The sequence below is a fragment of the Schistocerca piceifrons genome, chromosome 1 (genome assembly GCF_021461385.2).
Source record: "Schistocerca piceifrons isolate TAMUIC-IGC-003096 chromosome 1, iqSchPice1.1, whole genome shotgun sequence".
Classification (NCBI taxonomy): domain Eukaryota; kingdom Metazoa; phylum Arthropoda; class Insecta; order Orthoptera; family Acrididae; genus Schistocerca; species Schistocerca piceifrons.
This window is the reverse complement of record NC_060138.1, coordinates 996,427,807-996,447,009: the sequence shown is the minus strand read 5'-3', so window position 1 is coordinate 996,447,009 and position 19,203 is coordinate 996,427,807. Positions and strand designations below refer to the sequence as shown.

General features: G+C 37.4%; 1 protein-coding gene across 6 annotated transcripts in view; it reads right to left on the bottom strand.

Annotated features, from left to right (window-relative positions):
* Positions 1–19,203, bottom strand: part of LOC124783694 (regulator of G-protein signaling loco) — a 243,733-nt gene that overhangs the window by 32,084 nt on the left and 192,446 nt on the right. For all 6 annotated transcript variants that reach the window (XM_047254053.1, XM_047254044.1, XM_047254078.1 and 3 more), the window contains exons 2-3: positions 10,550–10,666; positions 9,924–10,145 (exon numbers count right to left, since the gene is read on the bottom strand). In XM_047254053.1, coding sequence (XP_047110009.1) covers positions 9,924–10,145; positions 10,550–10,666 — 339 coding nt within the window. The remainder of the gene's footprint in view (positions 1–9,923; positions 10,146–10,549; positions 10,667–19,203) is intronic.

Here is a 19,203-nt window from a genome sequence, read left to right as displayed (position 1 = left end):
TGCGAGTACTGGCGGTGACAGTCTGTTCAAAATTAGTATGATTGTTGACAAAATTCATAAGACAGTTTATAATTCATTTCATCCACATCACAAGCTTTGTATTGATGAAAGTTTCTTGCTGTTCAAAGGACGATTATCTTTTCAGCAATTTAATCCAACAAAGTGAAGTAGATTCAGAATAAAGACATTTGTAGTGTCTGACTGTCAGAGTGGGTATAGTTTGGATTTTATTGTATATACAGGCGCAACAACAGAAATTGGGTTCCACAATTTAAGGAAAAGTGGCATTGTAGCGGGTACTCCTATGTGACCATATGTGGAACAGGGTCATATTCTATATGTATTCTATTTGGTACTCCAGCCCGGACCTGTTCCTCTGCCTTCACAACCATGGAACAGCCACATGTGGCACTGTTTGTAAGAATAGGCGCAACATACCAAAACTGCAGAAGAAACTGAGTTTAAGTCCACTGACAACATCCTTGCTATTAAGTGGTCCAATAAGAGACAAGTGTGCATGTTGACAAGTCACACAACACAAATGTTTGAAACAGAGAAGACTGACAGAAATAGTGGCGAAAAAGTAAAGAAACTGCAGTGTACTGTAGATTAAAATTAGAGTATGGGTGCAGTTGACCATTGTGACATGTAACTGAGCTCGGTGGGATCAGTGCGTAAGACAGTGAAATGGTACAAGAAATATTTTTTCCACATTCTGGATTTGTGCATTCTAAATGCTCATGCTCTCCACCAGTCGGTAACAGGGCGAAAAATGGCACTCGCACAGTTTCACCTTTCTCTCGTAAAGGGTACTGTATAAAAATATGCTACAGAACGGAAAAAAGCTGGTAGGGGACAGTGCTACAATGATGAGAATCCTCTGCGATTCACAGGGAGTCACTTTCCAGCTGTTATTGTGAGTGAACATTCACAGAAAAGTACACTCATGTGCGGTTTGCACTAAACAAAGTGCACCGAGAAACTAGATACCAATGCAAAACTTGCAACGTTCCATTATGTGTTGTACCCTGTGTTGACACTTAACATACAAAGAATCATTGGGAACTTATATTTTTAACTTCACCAGAGCCAACCTAAAGACCAGATCGAAAAGAAGGATGGGAAACAGATGCAAAATTATTCAAACAGTGCCTGACTATGTCATACACTAACTGATCAAAAGTGTCTGGACACCTGGATGAAAATTACAATTTCGTGGCGCCCTCCATCGGTAATGCTGGAATTCAATTTGGTGTTAGCCCACCCTTAGCCTTCATGACAGCTTCCACTCTCGCAGGCATACGTTCAATCAGATGCTGGAAGGTTTCCTGGGGAATGGCAGCCCATTCTTCATGGAGTGCTGCACTGAGGAGAGGTATCAATGTCGGTTGGTGAGGCCTGGCATGAAGTCGGCGTTCCAAAACATCCCAAAGGTGTTCTATAGGATTCGCGTCAGGATTCTGTGCAGGCCAGTCCATTACAGGGATGTTATTGTTATGTAACCACACAGCCACAGGCTGTGCATTATGAACAGGTGCTCGGTCACGTTGAAAGATGCAATCGCCATCACCAAATTGCTCTTCAACAGTTGGAAGCAAGAAGGTGCTTAAAACGTCATTGTAGGCCTGTGCTGTGATAGTGCCATGCAAAACAACAAGAGGTACAAGTCCTCTCCATGAAAAACACGATTACATTGTAACACCATTGCCTCCAAATTTTACTGTTGGCACTACGTACACTGGCAGATGATGTTCACTAGGCATTCGCCATACCCACACCCTGACATCAGATCGCCACATTGTGTACCGTGATTCGTCACTCCACACAACATTTTTCCACTGTTCAATTGTCCCATGTTTACATTCCTTACACCAAGTGAGGCATTGTTTGGCATTTACCAGCGTAATGTGTGGCTTATGAGCAGCCGCTCGACCATGAAATCCAAGTTTTCTCACCTCCTGCCTAACTGTCATAGTACTTACAGAGGATCCTGATGCAGTCTGGAATTTCTGTGTGATGGCCTGGATAGATGTCTGCCTATTACACATTATGACCCTCTTCAACTGCCGGTGGTCTCTGTCAGTCAATAGACGAGGCTGGCCTGTACACTTTTGTGCTGTACATGTCCCTTCACATTTTCACTTCGCTATCACATCAGGATGTTTTGGAGGGTGGAAATCATGCATACAGATGTATGACACAAGTGACACTCAATCACCTAACCACATTCTTAGTCCGTGAGTTCTGCGGAGTGCCCCATTCTGCTCTCTCACAATGTCTAATGACTACTGAGATCACTGATGTGGAGTACCTGGCAGTAGGTGGCAGCACAATGCATCTAATATGAAAAACGTATGTTTCTGGGGGTGTCCGGATATTTTTGATCAGATAGTTTGCTGGCAAATGAAGGGACTTGGTGACTGAAATGGTGCAACATCAGTGCTGTGGTAAATGTAATTACATCGAGTACATTGCACCAGTATAACAAAACCCATATATTAATCTATGTACAATACATTTAAATTACTAACATGCAACATAGACAGTTGTATTCTTTCATCCATAGTAGTGCAAATATAGATTACACTTGGTCTACTTGTACAAAACCTGTTTTCCATACTGATTTCAAAAGCCTTTGATGAATGAAAAGTAACATGCCAAAGTTAAATCTCTGTTCTCAGTGAGATTTTTCTTGCTACTTTGCCTCTGTTGTTAGCCAATACTGGAAATCAAATCACTGTTCTGGGGATTGTGGGGGGGATTAAAATTGGTTGTTCGAATGAGATTGGCTTTGAGGCATTAATAGAAAATGGTATTTGTATAAGAAATATTGATGTTGATTTTTATGAAAAGAAGGCAAAGTTGCCTTCATCTTTTCATAAAAATCAACATCTTTTCAACTAATTTGTAGATTATTGGAAAATAGTAGGGGAATAAAAATTTTTATTCCATATGTTTGTTCTATCAATCTATTGCAATCTAAATTTCATTTTCATCATGCATTCACTATACTAGATATGCGAATCTGAAGTTTACATTGTTTTCGGGCCCAATTTTTGCACTCAACTTTCATTCCAATTACACAGCTTGGAATGGTTTGTAGAACATAGTTTTTTAGCAAAATCAGAACGAAAATATGGAATTTTCGAATTTTTTACAAAATGTTCAATTTTGTGCTTAATTCATTCAGTACTGGAGAGAGCTATGCAAATGATACCTTATATTTGAGAACCTTGCATTGTTAGGTTACTACATGCCAAGTTTCACGCTCACCACCGCATTCACCCAGGAGATGCAAGAAGCCAAACTTCGAAATTTTTTCAAGTGCCTATTTTTTTGGCTGATTTTACCTACAATTTTCTGGCTCAGTATGGCTCATAAAATTCTTTTCATTATTATTCTTAAGAAAATGCATAAAGTTGTACAAGATGACTAAATTTGATTTCTTTACAAAAACTATTGCCCAAAGTCTCCAAAAATTCATGCTGGCTCTGCACAAGTTGTAATCAGTCCATAAGTATTCAGCACAGGGCGGGTTGGCCAGTGCGAACTGCTCTGGTCCCGGCGGCAGCTCCAAGGGACAGGCACTTAGCACAGGTAGGCGGATTACGTTGCATGCTGTGCCGGCTCAGTGCGCCAAGCAGATGGTGCGCCTCCAGCAGTCAAAGGGTTAAAGGAAGGACGATTATGGTTTAGCACATTGTCAGTAATGAGCCCATTAGAGATGAGCCAGGAGTTCAGACTGGGGAAGGATTGGAAAGGAAATTGGTCTTGTTGCTTTCAAAGAAACCATCCCAGACTTTGCATAAAGCAACTCAGGGTAATCACAGAAAACATAAATATGATAGGCAGATGGGATTTTGAATTGCCATTCTCCTAAACGTAAGACTAGTGTCTTGCCACTGTGATTGAAGTAAGTAACTGCTTATATAATGTCTGACAACAACAGAAAGAAGAACATAAACGACAAATATTGAAAAACTGATTGGAACAGAGGATGCTTATGAATAACAAGCTGTCTTTTACAATTGCATTGTAAAACTGTTTTTGTTAGATTTAGGGCAGAGTGCAATTGGTGCCTGAAGACTGATTAGCTGATCTGCAGCAAACACTAGTAATTATTCAGAAATGGTTATAATGTTCAAATTGAAAATTGCAGTAGTTCACTTTGAATTAGGCTGCACAGCATCTAACTCATAATTATATAGTAAAATCTGTATCAAGCCATATACAACATTCAGTGTAGAAACTGAGAACAGAAATTAATTTTTTACTGCCTCAGTAAACTTTTTATTTGGTCCTAATGTTATCTAATATTATTGTGCCCATAAAACATAAAATTTTAATTTAACTTGATGGTTTTTTTGTATTTTGGAATATTCTAGTTTTGTTCCTATTAGTTGGGCAACAATATTCAGCCATTTGACATGTACGTTTAGAAGAACAGGCAAAGCAACTCCCAAAACTAATGTGGATGTACAGAAACTGAAATACTTTTTCTGTACCGCTCACACAAAATGCAGTGCCGGAATTGTAAAACATTAATACAATATGTGATACCTTGTTTTATTATTATTATTATTACTGGGCATTTTATATACTGGTGTCCAGTTCTTACTTACATCAGAACATGGCAACCTGAGAAAACGGCAAAAAAACTGTAAATGTTAGATCATGCAAAATGGTACAACAAAGCAAAATAATTAACATCATCATGATGATGTCCTGGAGGATGAGGAAACAATTTTCATTTCATTCATGTGACTACCTGAAGGATTAATGTTAAAATATTATGACACAGTATGGTCACCATTAAATCACATTCTTAGTTATTAGTAACACTGCTGCTAAAACAACAACAGTTGCTTCTACTGTTGTTCAGTACTCCTAATGACACACCAAAATACTTGTGCCATGTTTTAGAAATTTCAAATTATCTGTATAAATAAAAACCAATTGCCACATATATGAAACATAACCACTTGAGAACAATTCAACCAATTTGGCTTACTGTTTTTTGTTCTGTAATTATCAGGGCAAGGTTTGTGAGACAGAAAATTTTTGGAAAATGCACCAGAAAAGTAAAAAAATTTGGATGGTATTTTAATATGAAGATCCCAATGAAAGAATTGTGATGGTTGGTTTGACAGTTCTGCTATCACATGTTTTCACACAAAAAAGGTGACATTTATTTAAAAGTTATGCTGTGGCATGTTTTCATAGCAACAAATTCTACACTGAGTATTCATATTTTGTGAACAAGAATACTAATGAAAGTGATATTTCAGTGTTTTATCGGTGTTGATCGTATCTTTGGTATGTTGCCAAGACTGAATTAGAGTCAGTTCATGGTAATTTGTTGCATTGCAAACACTCAATTGATTTCACTTTGTGGTTTATTTCTTTGGCAAAAATGCCACCAGTGAGGTGTCAAAATATTGATTGGTGTGTGCACACTGCAGGCCAACTATATAATCACAAAGTCAATGAGACTAATGAAGAGCATAGACAGCATTTGGAGGCAAATCGAATAAGAATTTCTCAAGCAAAATCCAGTGTGACTCCAGAATGACAGATACAGTTGAGTTTGACTCAGTCAGTTGGAGCTTACGCACAAAATAATTTGGAATGTTAACAAAACAGACGGTCAAACATGTGAAGACATCTTTAGTGTGTTGCAAAGATTAAATTGATGTCAGTTTGAGGTAATTTGGTGTGTTGCGAACATTCAGTTGATTTCAGATTGTGATTTACTTCTTCGGAAAAACTGCCACCAGTGAGATGTTGAAATATCGCTCATGTATGCGCAATGTAAGCCAACTACAAGATCGTTGAGTCCATGTGACTGACAAGGAAAGTAGACAGACTTTGGAGGCAAACTGAATAAGAGTTATACAATAAACACTTTCTGTTGAACTGGCTGCATGAAAGAACATGCTAAGTTGTGCTATAAAAATGTGTGGTTTTGTTTTTCTTTTCACAGTCATTATTAATAATAAACAGGACAGTTATGTTTATGCCCAACTTTATAATCCTACCTGTTTGTTTATTAAAACCATGCAAAATACTGTGATTAAAGCTCGTATCCTCACACATTCAGCAGCTGTGAAGGTCTCTCTCACACTCCACAGACTAATAATTCCAACCAAATTACCCTTTTCTTTTGACTTCTACTCCCAAGCAATTCCTGTTTGCAGTAAGAATAAATAAGGCCAGAGGGAGGGGTTTGGAGGAGGAAATGGACAGAGAAAGGGGGAAGAAATGGATATGAGAATGGAGTAGGAAATGGATATAAAGAAGGGGGAGGAGGATAGAGACAGAGATGAGGGAAGAGGGGATGGATGGAGAGTGAGTGTAGTGTAAGAGATTGGGGGAAGAGGGGTGGGGGGTGGAAGGTGATGGACAGAGATAGGGAGGGAGGGAGGGAGGGAGGAAGATGAGATGAACAAAGGAAGGGGGAAGGAGGAAATTGGGACATATTTCCAATTCCCATATGTATATAGCAATTTCAAAGCATTTTCGGGTTTGATAGCTACTTACAAATATTTCTTGTATGTTCTCAGGCAACTAATTTGCTGAAAGTGTATCACAAACATCACTACTGTTGGTTTGCTTCTTGTCTGGAGCCACCTAGTCTGTGGTGACCAAAGTCAAAATTTTATCTTTTCTGTAAATTATCTTTAACTCTCCTGCATCATTTTGTAATAAAGTCATTGTTTCCCACACAATGTGAGTCAATTTGCAATTTTTTTTTTTTTTCCAAGCAACACAGACTCATGAATTTTTCATTGCTCTACTTTACTTTGACTCACGTTTTTCTTTTTTCTCATATGAAGATTTTGTTCCTTTTAGTCCACAATCGAATCCTTGATTTTAAATTAGTTTGGTTATCACATTAGCTTCACTTTCCTCTATTATGTACAATTTCACAAAATCTACCACTAGTTTTTTGTTATTGACTATTTCTAACACTTTTGACCTTTTTTGTGCCTTAGTGTGAAAAAATTCAAATAAACCAACATATTTGTCTGTATCTGATAAAATGCAATGAAATAAAAAAACAATATTATGACTTTCACGAAGTTAATTTACTTTTAAAATTATGCTGTATAACTTTCGTTTACTTTCCTTTGTAGGAAGATTAAACACATGAATCTTCTCCAAGTCACATGCATGTGAACTCCACCAGAAACTCAATCTGAATTATCACACTATAGTAATTTCATTTGTCCCATTTCACTGCTTAATTTTTTTGAAAATTCTGATGCAGTTATATCTCCATCAATTCCAATGTTATACTCTGTAAGCCTCTGTGTAAACTGGAATTTCAATGGTTATTTCACAAAATATTTATGGCAGAGTGTGAACTACTGAAATTTCAACAATAAAAAATATCAACATATCTCATTTGTACTGTCTGCCACTACAGTTGGATAAGTAACTTGTGTTATTTTTGCAGTGACTAATCAAATTAGTACATCTCTTCTTTGCATCTTTGCTATCTCCTCCAGCAATCCTACCTGATACAGCTATCAAATTGATGGCCAATACACAAGAATTGGTTGAATGAAATTTTTGAAAGCCATCTCCTTCATGCTTGAAATATATTTCCTTAGGACTATTCCTACGACATCTGCCTTTCAACTTATGATACTGGTATTACTTGGTCATTACAGCTTAAATGTCTGTGAACATGCAGCTCTCGATATTTTATGGCTGTAACTGTTTCCAGTAAATGATAACTGTAATAGCACTTCCTGCCTACTTACCTGGAATACAAAAGATTAATTTATGTTAAGGGTCACCTCCAAGTCCCTAGACAAAGTGTCAGCCCTTCACAGTTCTTCAAACATTCAAAGTTGCTGGTAAAGTGGCACCCCTAAATATGTTGTCCATGAACACCTTCATGGGGCTTCTGATGTTATCCACCATGTCATTTACAGGTACTCTGAACAGTAATGTTCTGTAACACTCCAACTAACATTAATTTCACCTATAACTCCACCCCCGCCCCCTGCCCCCACAAAAAAGTTTTAGAGTAACATACTAAGTTCACTTGTTAAAAAAATTTCAGTCAATTAATAAAGTTGGGCTATAATATTCTGTTCTAAGTGACTCGTCCTGCATTGTTGATCAGTATCATGATCTAATGTATATTCATGACTTTTCAGAACAGTAATTTTGTGTTCGTCCAAACCACTGACTTAAGTTCTTTAGCCAACATCATTTTATATGTCGTGGACCATGGCTGCCATCAGTCTTCCTTGAAGTATTGGTTGCAACAGGTGGTATTTGTTATTTCACATTATATGGTGAAAGTCTCTGAAAATTTCTTCTCTTTATGATATTGAGAATTTCTATATTTTTATATGTAGACAGCAGTACTGCAAGATTTTTGACTATCTGTCGATGGTATGGTATCTTTATTAGCCTTCAATTCATCCACATTTCAAATGCCTCCAACTTCTTACCAAATACTGTGGTAAATGTTCACAACCCAACTGCATCGAATGGGATATTGAACATGTAGTGTCAAAGTAGGTGAGTGCAAAGTGTAATACTTAAGCCACTGCTATTAAGAACTTTCTTCATTTTTGGGAAAGAACTCCTGGCCTGTTTAGTTCTGGTGTGAATTTGTTGAAGAGACATCCCAGTTATCATTGATTTGACACCCCAAATATTTACACGATAAATCTTTTCAATCTCATCATTACCGTGTGTGTAAATGCCCTGAATTTCATTTTGGTTTCTGCTGACAACTATCCATTTTGCCCTTTTTGAGATTTAAATGTAACCTCACAGTGTTGCCCTCTTCAGTAACAGTGTTTACTAGTTCATGCAGATCTTTCAGCCTGGTTGCAAGTAAGACAGTCTCATCAGTGTACCTGATGTTATTGATGATAACTCCATTACCCAGCAGTCCTATATAATTTCCATCAAGTGCAGATAGGAGGAGTTTTCAAAATACAGGTGATGAGGAGAGTATACAGCCCTGGCGAACTCTTATCAAAACTGAAAATACTTCCGACAACTAAGCATCGACATGCATTCCAATACTTTGGTTCCAGTGTGCAAATATTTGGTGGACTGTATAAAAGTGCAGAAGAGTATCAAATGTGTAACGGAAATGAAGGACTGTTATCAAGTACTTCTAAATAACCTGTACTTCTAAATAACATGTACAAACAGAGGGAACCAAATTTCACATGACTGCTGCTTTATGAATCCATGTTGACTCCTGCAAAGCAGGTTTTCGGTCTACAGAAGGGTTGTAATACACAAGCATAAAATGTGGTTTTTTTTTTTTTTTTCATCTACAACGGACTGTTGTCACCAATATAAGCCTGCAGTTATGTCCATCTGTCCAATAAAAATGGAAATAATGCATGCTTTATCTCAATCTCTTGAAAAATACTGTTGCAGCAGAAATATACGATAAACTGCTGCTAGAAGGGAACTACTGAACTACTTTCTGCATTATGTGCAGAAATAGTTCATGAATAATATTTCAAACATTGGCAATAAAATACGAAGTATCTGACATGGAAAAGTATTAAACTTGCTAAATGAATGATACCTGTTTCATTACAGAAACTGGAACCATAGTACTTCTGCCATATCTCCGTGTTATAAGACTGTTTTTATTCTTGCCTATCAAAGGTTCAAGCACTTGTTTGTGTGGAACCACATTTATTATATTACTAACAGACAGTTTAGAACACAAACTGTTGAGTTATGCCGAAAATGATATATACCACCACACTTGATATAATACAGTCCTCCTGAATGGAATTCACGGATGATAACCGACTCTAATGATGTCATTAGTTTTCAAGTCTTTTGAACAGTGGTACTAATGCTCTCTTAATGTAAATATAATTAATAGTGTCACTGCTTTTGTTTATAGATAAATTATAACATACCTGAACAAACAAAGTCTCTGGAGCTTGTTCCAGCCCATCTTGAGTAACTTGCCGTGCATGAGAATCCACATTTACAGGTTCTAAGGCTCCAAGACACAGATGCCGCTCAAATATCTCCTTTGCTGCTCGTTTTCTCTCCGAATCATCTTTCAGTTCACGGTACCTTTCACATGCCACCCAGAAGTAAATATTTTCATGGCTAAATTCCTTCTTCAAGAATTCCTGTTGGAATATGAAACAATATTTTTAATAGTGTTTCAGGTTAATACGGCTTCAAAGGTGAGGATTAGATCGTCTTAGAAAAGTGCGCATGGCATTTGGATACTACCAAAATTATTTCACACGCAGCAAATGCACATCACTCAGTTATTATAGAGTCATATTAAATAGTGTAAATACTCAACAAATGCTTCAGAGGGGAAATCAGTTAGAGTTTTTGAATAATAACATGAATGTAAATACTCAACAAGCACTTCAGAGGGAAAACAGATTAGGGCTTTTGAATAATAACACGAACCATGAATACTGCCAATAGTTACACGACTACTATTTCATTGATTACATAATAGAAATCAAACTTTTTAACAAAGGATGAGTAAAAATATTTGTGTTTCTTTTCCACTTACAGCAAAAGTATGAAGACCTGCTGGATCCTCCAACAGTTTCTCAAATGCTGTTGCCCAACTTGCAACACCTTTCTCAGGCTCTTCTTGTTCCAAGCTTGTCGATTCTTGATCAGAATGCTGCAAGAATAAGGGTAAAACAATCAATTACACAGCTTTTTGATTCAAACACACAGTAGATATGGCAACGTACAAGTTTGCACAGAAAAACTCATAACTTTTTTAGTAACACTGACATGTTTTCAGCAAAGAAAATACATTGTGCAGAGTATGTAATGAGGACACGTTTTATTAACTACCTACATATTTTGAGATTAAAATAACATCATTTTTTACTGAATATAAATGGACTGCTACAAAAAACAAAGTGACCCTAAATAAAATCATATAATCATTATAAATATTCCAGGCTGACATTACTAGAACACGACTCTTCACTAATACAAAAATCACTCATTGTCCAGTATCAGATAAGTAGAAAATAAAAACATAAAATGCCTCAAAATTCTTATTAGTACACAGTACACAACTCACAATATCTCATTTCCCATCAAACAGAGTTCACAGTGTAATGTTCCAATTTAAAACAGTTCTACATCCAACTCAGTCACTTGAAAGGTAATGCTCTGCTTGAATGTGATTTGTTTACATTTACAGAAACAATACAACAAAATTATTACTTGCCTTTATTTTGTATAAATCATGGTGTGAAGCTGATTTAATTCTAAGTAAATTAGACAAGTGACATTTGAATTCTTCGTTATGTAGTATTCTATTACTGCACGTTTTCATTTCATTTATGTTGCCTGCTGTAAAAATGTGCATGAATGAACTTTCCTGAGACTGCACAGTTAACAACTGAGAACATGGAGGAAGTAGACAGCTAGAATTGTGCAAGTATCTGCACCACGATTCGTCAGCAGAGGAAATCAGCAGGAAACTCCGAGCCACAACCAGATAGCTGACTGCTGCCTTCTTTTTCTTTTAGAGAGATGACGGTTTATCAGCATTCTCAGTGCAAGCTCATTAACTGCTGGTACTAAATTACTACACTGTTCTCATGACTTGATTCATTTATGATTTGTGTGTACTTCCTATCACCTAGCATTCCTAGATGACTAACCAAAGGAAACAACCAACAGCAATTCTAATTAATTAAATTAGATAACTTTCGCAAATTATTGTAGAAACATTATCCATAAATGGAAGAGGTTGACAGAAATTTAATACTGTATATGTACTGCATCTAACTGGAGCCTGTGTGCTTTTCCAATTTAACGTAAGTGTAATCTTGTGCAGACTTGAGACTTCATGATCAACTGCTTAAGTGTAACTGGTAAGAATTGCATCAGCAGAGCTATGCATCCACTCCATAACAGCAGCTCCTACAGTTTAACGCAACGCATTCCATGATAGTCAAACAGATTCTATGAAAAAAGTATCAAATTTAAAACTGAATTAATTCAGAAAAACTAACTGCAGTAGCATGACTTTTCTACATGAATTTACTGATAATTGGGTAACATTAAACAAGCTGTCTGGTGGTAATGCAATGTTCATTAGAAATCTTCACATCCTGAATTATTTAAATTCGGAGTAGTTCAATGATATGAAAGATTATGGAATCACTACTATATACAACAAAATGTAAAGTTTATAAATATGGCACGGAAAAGTCAGGCAAAATGTAAATAATTTAGGAGCAAAGAAGACAACTTAGGAGTAAAGCATTGAATCATTGTCAGGCAAACGAAAAATAATGAAAATTTCACTAGTTTTTAGAGAAATCATTTTAAGGAGCTGGAGTACATATACATTTGTATGTATTTGTAGTTCAGCTTGTTAAAAGATTAGCCTGAAAGGTTACAAAGTTTTCATTCTTTTTTTGTGTGCCTTTCGATTGACTTAAGACTTCTGCTACATGAGTCATCTCCTTCAGTCCTAAATTATTTACAACATGTAAAGTTTAGTTAATGAACACAGTTACAGTAATAGCATTGTTGCTACATACTCAACAGATAAGTACTGCACAAATTCATCCTTTGAAAAAATGAAATGTCGTGTGGCTAGGGCCTCCCGTCGGGTAGACCGTTCGCCTGGTGCAGGTCTTTCGATTTGACGCCACTTCGGCGACCTGCGCGTCGATGGGGATGAAATAATGATGATTAGGACAACACAACACCCAGTCCCTGAGCGGAGAAAATCTCCGACCCAGCCGGGAATCGAACCCGGGCCCTTAGGATTGACAGTCTGTCACGCTGACCACTCAGCTACTGGGGCCGGACATTCATCCTTTACAAGCTAATATGTTAGGAATAAAAGCTCAGCTTTCACGAGTTTTGCACTGAGATAGTGGAAAACTCAGAACCGAAAGAGATTCTGTGTGACCACAAAAATACTCAGCAATTTAGGAAGTTTTTAAGTTCTTAAATGGAGATAAAAACAGAAATATGAATTAATGCAATAACCCTCAAACATTTTTTTCTGATGGCATTTCACTATATGCCTCCAGTACTAACAAACTTCTATAACAAATGAAAGAGCCAATTAGATCAAGTTATAAGAAGGCCTGAAAATCAACCATAATAAAACTAAATTAATGGATAATCAGACTAAAAAACAATTGTATGGATCAACAGTGACAATGTAGACCCACATGATGAGTTTTTACTTCATGGCAACTGAAAACAACAACTGGATAGACAGTAAATGTAATGAGTAAAAATTCTACTGGAAAACTAAATAGAATTTTTGATGCAAAGTTTCTGCAGTGACTGAACCAGAAAGTTTACAACAAATGAGTGTTGCCAGTTCTGACTCACTACAGTGAGTCAAGGATCAATCAAAAAGTGAAAGTTTTCAGTGAACAATGGAGAGATGCCTTCTACAAATTATTAGAAAAGATGAGAATACAAACAAATGAATCTAGGCGTGGACTAGAGTGAAAGATATAAATATGACTAAATAAACGGATGTGGACAAGATATGTGGATACTTGAATGAATACTAGATAGACTAAGGAAGTTCTTGGCTAGATTGTAAGAGATAAGAAAAGGAGAAGGTAAACACGAAATGACCAACTCTGCTGACATCATTTTCCACAATTTTTGAGACGTTGATGTATTCTAGAATACTTAAAAGACTCATTGACTGATTTCTGCAAATAGTTTTACTCTCAACTTTAATAAGACACAATAAGTTCAGTTCATGTATTCTAGAATACTTAAAAGACTCATTGACTGATTTCTGCAAATAGTTTTACTCTCAACTTTAATAAGACACAATAAGTTCAGTTCTGCACATCTTGAGGTACTACACCAATGATAAATGCAACACATGGTAAGGAAATAATAAATAGGGTGGAAACATCAATATTCTCAAGTCTCCATACTGATGAGAATTCAAACCAGAAAAAGGACACTTTGAAACTCCTAATACAGTTCAGTCACATTCGCACTTAGAATTATTACAAATCTTGGGGACAGACAAATCAGTAAGTTGACATATTTTCATTTAATAATGTCATGTGGAATAATGGACTGGGGTAACTCATTTTTAAAAAAGGAAGTTTTCATTGCACAAAGGTGTGCTGTAAGAGTAAAATGTGGTGCTCACCCATGATCATCTTGTAGACATCTGTTTAAGGAGTTCAGTATTCTGACTACTGCTTCACAGTTTATTTAGTCCCTCATGAAGTTTGTTGTAATTAATCTACCAAGTTCAAAATGAACAATGATACACACAATTACAATACCAGAAAGTAAAGTGATGCTCATTAATCCACATTAAGGTTGTCTTTAGCACAAAAAGGGATGCACACTGCTGCCCAGAAATTTTTGATCACTTACCCAGTGACATAAAATGCTTGACAGACAGCAAAGTGGAATTTGAAGGAAAACTGAGTAATTTTCTCCTTGACAGCCCCTTCTATTCTGCAGAAGAATTTCTATTACTGTAATGTGTAAAAGGTGATGGGTATGAATTACTAACTCACAACTGTATATCTTTTTTCTTTTGGGTGGAAAACAAAAAAATATCTTAAAAATGTTCTGAATTTAACCATATGTACAAATCAATTTACAATGTGAATGTAAAATGACTCATTCCACACCATTATGTTCTATCGTGCAAAACGATCTACTGAACATGTAACTAACTAACTAACTAACTAACTAAAAATAACACAGATATCTTTTATTAGTACTTATGACTGTCAATGTTCTCACAATCTGAACAACAAAAACATCAGCAATGCTTTGTGGCTGGTAATCTGATTCAACACTTGTGTGGATCTCTTATGAACACTTATTCAAGCTGATTTTCACTTGCTCCCATCAGAATTTTTACCCATTTTCCAGAAATCTGCAACACAGACAACCCTAAGGTCTGAATCTGGAATAGAGTTTTGCACATCATTATGATAAATGTTCATCATCACTAAGCTGCAGAGGCAGTCTTTCCTGGCAAATTGCAGATCCTACAAGAATAATTATTTGCATCATAACTCTAAATGTATAGTGTCGATCGCAAGGAAAGCATTTCCAAAGAAGAGAAAGTTGTTAACATTGAATATAGATTTAAGTGTCAGGAAATCTTTTCTGAAAGTATTTTTATGGAGTGTAACCACATATGGAAGTGAAACATGGATGATAAACAGTTTCGACAAGAAAAGAATAGAAGCTTTTGAAATGTGGTGCTACAGAAGAATGTTAAAGACTGGTTGGGTAGATCATGTAACTAATGAGGAGGTACTAAATAGAATTCGGGAGAAGAGGAATTTGTGGCGCAACTTGACTGGAAGAAGGGATCGGTTGGTAGGAGACGTTCTGAGGCATCAAGGGATCATGAATTTAGTAGTGGAGGCAAGTGTGGAGGGTAAAAATCGTAGAGGGAGACCAAGAGATGAATACACTAAGCAGATTTGGAGGGATGTAGGTTGCAGTAGTAACTCGCAGATGAGGGTTGCACGGAGAGCTGCATCAAACCAGTCTTTCGACTGAAGACCACAACAACAACAACAACAACAACGACGACTCTCTCCTAAATTATAAAAAAAAAAACAGCTGTAATAAAGAAGATGTAGTGTAGAATCATGTCCTTAAAGACAATATATTCTGCTGCGCCAACCACTGCCTCAAAGCTATAGTAACATAAATGGCTCATGCTTCGCCCGAACCGCATTAGAAACGCTATTTTTTCTACACGCCTGGACATCTGAAGCTCACACTTCTGTTGCTTTCATTCCTGGCCAAGCGCTGCATACATACAAATTTGGACAAATCGTTGATGAGGAACAGGTGCGGTCCCCGGCCTAGGTTCAGATTCTCTCTCTCTCATCTGACAGTATCTTAATACTAACAATCAACCAACCAAGGAATGTTTTCAAAGTTTCTTCCCTTAAATGCAAGTACATCTGACAATAATGATCTTATAGAAAGACGAAAAAACTCTGCAACTGTTACCTATGATGATTTGTAAAAACTGCACATGAATAATACTATATCACTGGAATAGTTAGACAATGTAGTGTACGAAATGCAAATATTTCTGAAAAAAGAGAAATTATATATTTGCCTTGGAAATTTGAACCTACAACCTTTTTATCTGGAATTATTCTCCAGATACGGAAAAATGTTATTGGACTGAAAAAGAACGACACAAGAGTATAGTGGTTCTGAACACGGCCACAAATATTTCTGCCCGTGCGATGTCTAGAGTGCCACATTTGCTACCGTATTTTCACATCATCGGCAAATTTTCAGGCAAGAATTTTATTTCAATGTCTTAGGGTGAGGAATTAAAATCTAAAATGTGTGTAAAAGAGCTCAATCAAATGATTGTCATAATCGGTTATATCAGAAAATGTGTTCTACTGTGTGTAAATTCCTAAGGGGCCAAACTGCTGATGTCATCGGTCCCTAGACTTACACACTACTTAAACTAAGTTAACAACACACACAACCATGCCCGAAGGAGGAATCGAACCTCCGGCGGCAGGGGCCGCGCAATCCGTGTCATGGCGCCTCTAACCGCGCGGCCACTCCTCGAGACTGTTTTAGAGGTGAGGTGAGGTTTCTCTAGCGTGATATGCTGCCGAATTTTTGCGTAAATAAAATTATTGTAATTTTTATTATTTCTCCTGACAGAAATAGCAAATACTAACATCGTTTGTCTATTTGTGTTGACTTATAACAGGTCTCTTAATGCAATTTACATCCTCTTATTTGCGATAGGTAAGCTTAAATACACATTCAGTGAGTCCAAACGGTATGCACTCAGAGGCGTCTGCACTGGCGGAAAATGGACGCAAGTTCTAATGGCATTCTTGTTAGGGCGTAAGCCGGCAGTCTGTAATACTGTTTGTACAAGGCATGTCATGCTGACGTCAGGGGCTGATAAATCTGTGACATAAACAAGTTTGTGGTCCCCATACTTATGACGCAGCACAAATTGGCGATGTGTGTTGTCACGAATTTCTTTCTGCTCTTCATAATCGACTTATCTAATTATAAGTTTAAACTTGAACCACAATTTTTTGTTGCGCACGGATTAATTGTGGACCAACTTAACACTTGTTTGTCAACAATTACCCAACGAACCATACCAGTAACGTCCGGAAATTTGAAAACGGAGACTGTGGCATGTTTCATTCAAACCGTCAGATGTCAATTAACTAGAGATGGGTCGAACTCGTTCATTCCCGTGAACTACTTCATTCATTTCACTCTTTGCCGTGAAGCGTTCAAACGAAGTAGTTCATTCATGAAGTACGGAAGCCTGGCGAAGTTGCCCAGTTCGCCGCGGCTACGCTCGCTTCGCCTCGCTCGTACAATAAAGCTTCGTAATACTTCATAATTTTACCAACAGATGGCCGAACTATGCAGTAACGTGCACGCAACGTTTTACACTCTTAAAGAGTCTGAGCTAACTTAAATAGAGCATGGTCGAAGGGGACAAAGGAAAGATAAACAGAGAAGCCTGTCACATATAAAGAAGGTATTACATTTAATTTTGCTCGGCATTTTCTCATGAAGCGCCCAAAAAAGTCTTTATCTGCCAAGTGAAACATTATTTGTTGTATTCATGGACTGAAAACTAGGGCTAACAACGAAATGCAGTCCAGTTTTATGTTCCTTTTAAAATGTAATCCAAAATAGAATGAGTATGTTTACCACTGTCACAAAGTCTATATATCTACGTTAAGTAATGATTCAGAAGTTTTCCTGTAGATTTTATTTTTGTTGAGAATAATAACCCTCCAGATTCAAAACGTCAACTGTCACCTGTAGTCATTAGCACGATTTCAGGTAAAATCCCTCTTTGAGTGTTATTAACAAAACTTATATTTTCATGTTGGCTGTGCGTGCTCACACAGCCAGTCTATTCATTTGTATCTGTAATATTCATTTGTCCGCAAGCGCTGCCAACGGTAGACTACCGGTAGACGCGAAGTATAACTGAACTGCACAAATAGTCACGGGTAATGATGTCAGCACTGCAGGAAGCAGCTGACGCTGCCTTCCCCTCGCCCCTCACATCCACAACCCATCGCAAACGTATCGTTTCCCACAAACGCCGCGCGATTCGTCGACAGGCAGTAGAGGGGAGAATGAGTGACGTAGCGCCGATGTAATGGGATGAGGGAGAGGGGAAGAGAGTGAGTGAACTAGAAAAAAGTGTGGAGTGTGTTATCTGCGAAGAGTTTGAAGTACCAGTTCATTGAAATTGAGTGGTTAGTTCACACTTCACTGGAGTGAAGCGTTCATTTGAACGACTCATTCGCGAGCTCCCCATCACTACAATTAACAGCAGTACCTACATCTGTAAGAAGACCCATGATTTGTGCCCATCAAGACTACAGCAATGAAACGACAGCTATTAGATCTTCTGAATATTTGCGACCTATTTACACATACGTCTTAAACAATTAGGATTGACGGCCGACAATGACAACTGGCAAGGGACAGTTCAAACAGCAATCATTACCGCAGGGAGCCTGTAGACGAAGTTCAAGAAGGCGAGGAATTGCGAGCAGAATCCCACAGTACAGGATGAAGGTGCCATCCTAGCACTCGCCTATGATGATTTGTGGAATTCACCCACAAACTGAATTAGTGTAGCCGGACAGATGTCTGAACGCTGCCTTATTAGAATACCCGTGCAGTCAGTGTCTCCAACTACTGCTCCACTTCGCTCAGTGACAGCGATCTCACCGATTTGATACCAAATTAGTCATTCACTAACGTCACGGTCAGTATCATGATGTCACAGAAATCATTTTAAGGTGTTGCGAAATTTATGCCAATCACTTGTTTCCTTCGATGTCGTAACATTAATTCTTAAATGTTACCAATTCCTTAAAAAAAAAAAAAAAAAAAAAAAAAAAAAAAAAAAAAAAAAAAAAAGCCAGGAATTCCGACAGACGAAGAAAGCAAAGGAGCACGATTAGGCTTTAACGTCACACTGGCTACGAGGTCATTAGAGAAGGACTACAAGTACGAGCTAAGTAAATACAAGGAAAGAAACTTCCCTTGTCCTTTTTTCACTTGCCTAAAGCGAATTAGGAAAACATAAATCTGATTTGTCGGATGGGAATCCGAACTGCGCTCCACACGAATAAATGTTTAGTGTCCTAATCACCATTGCATCATCTCGCT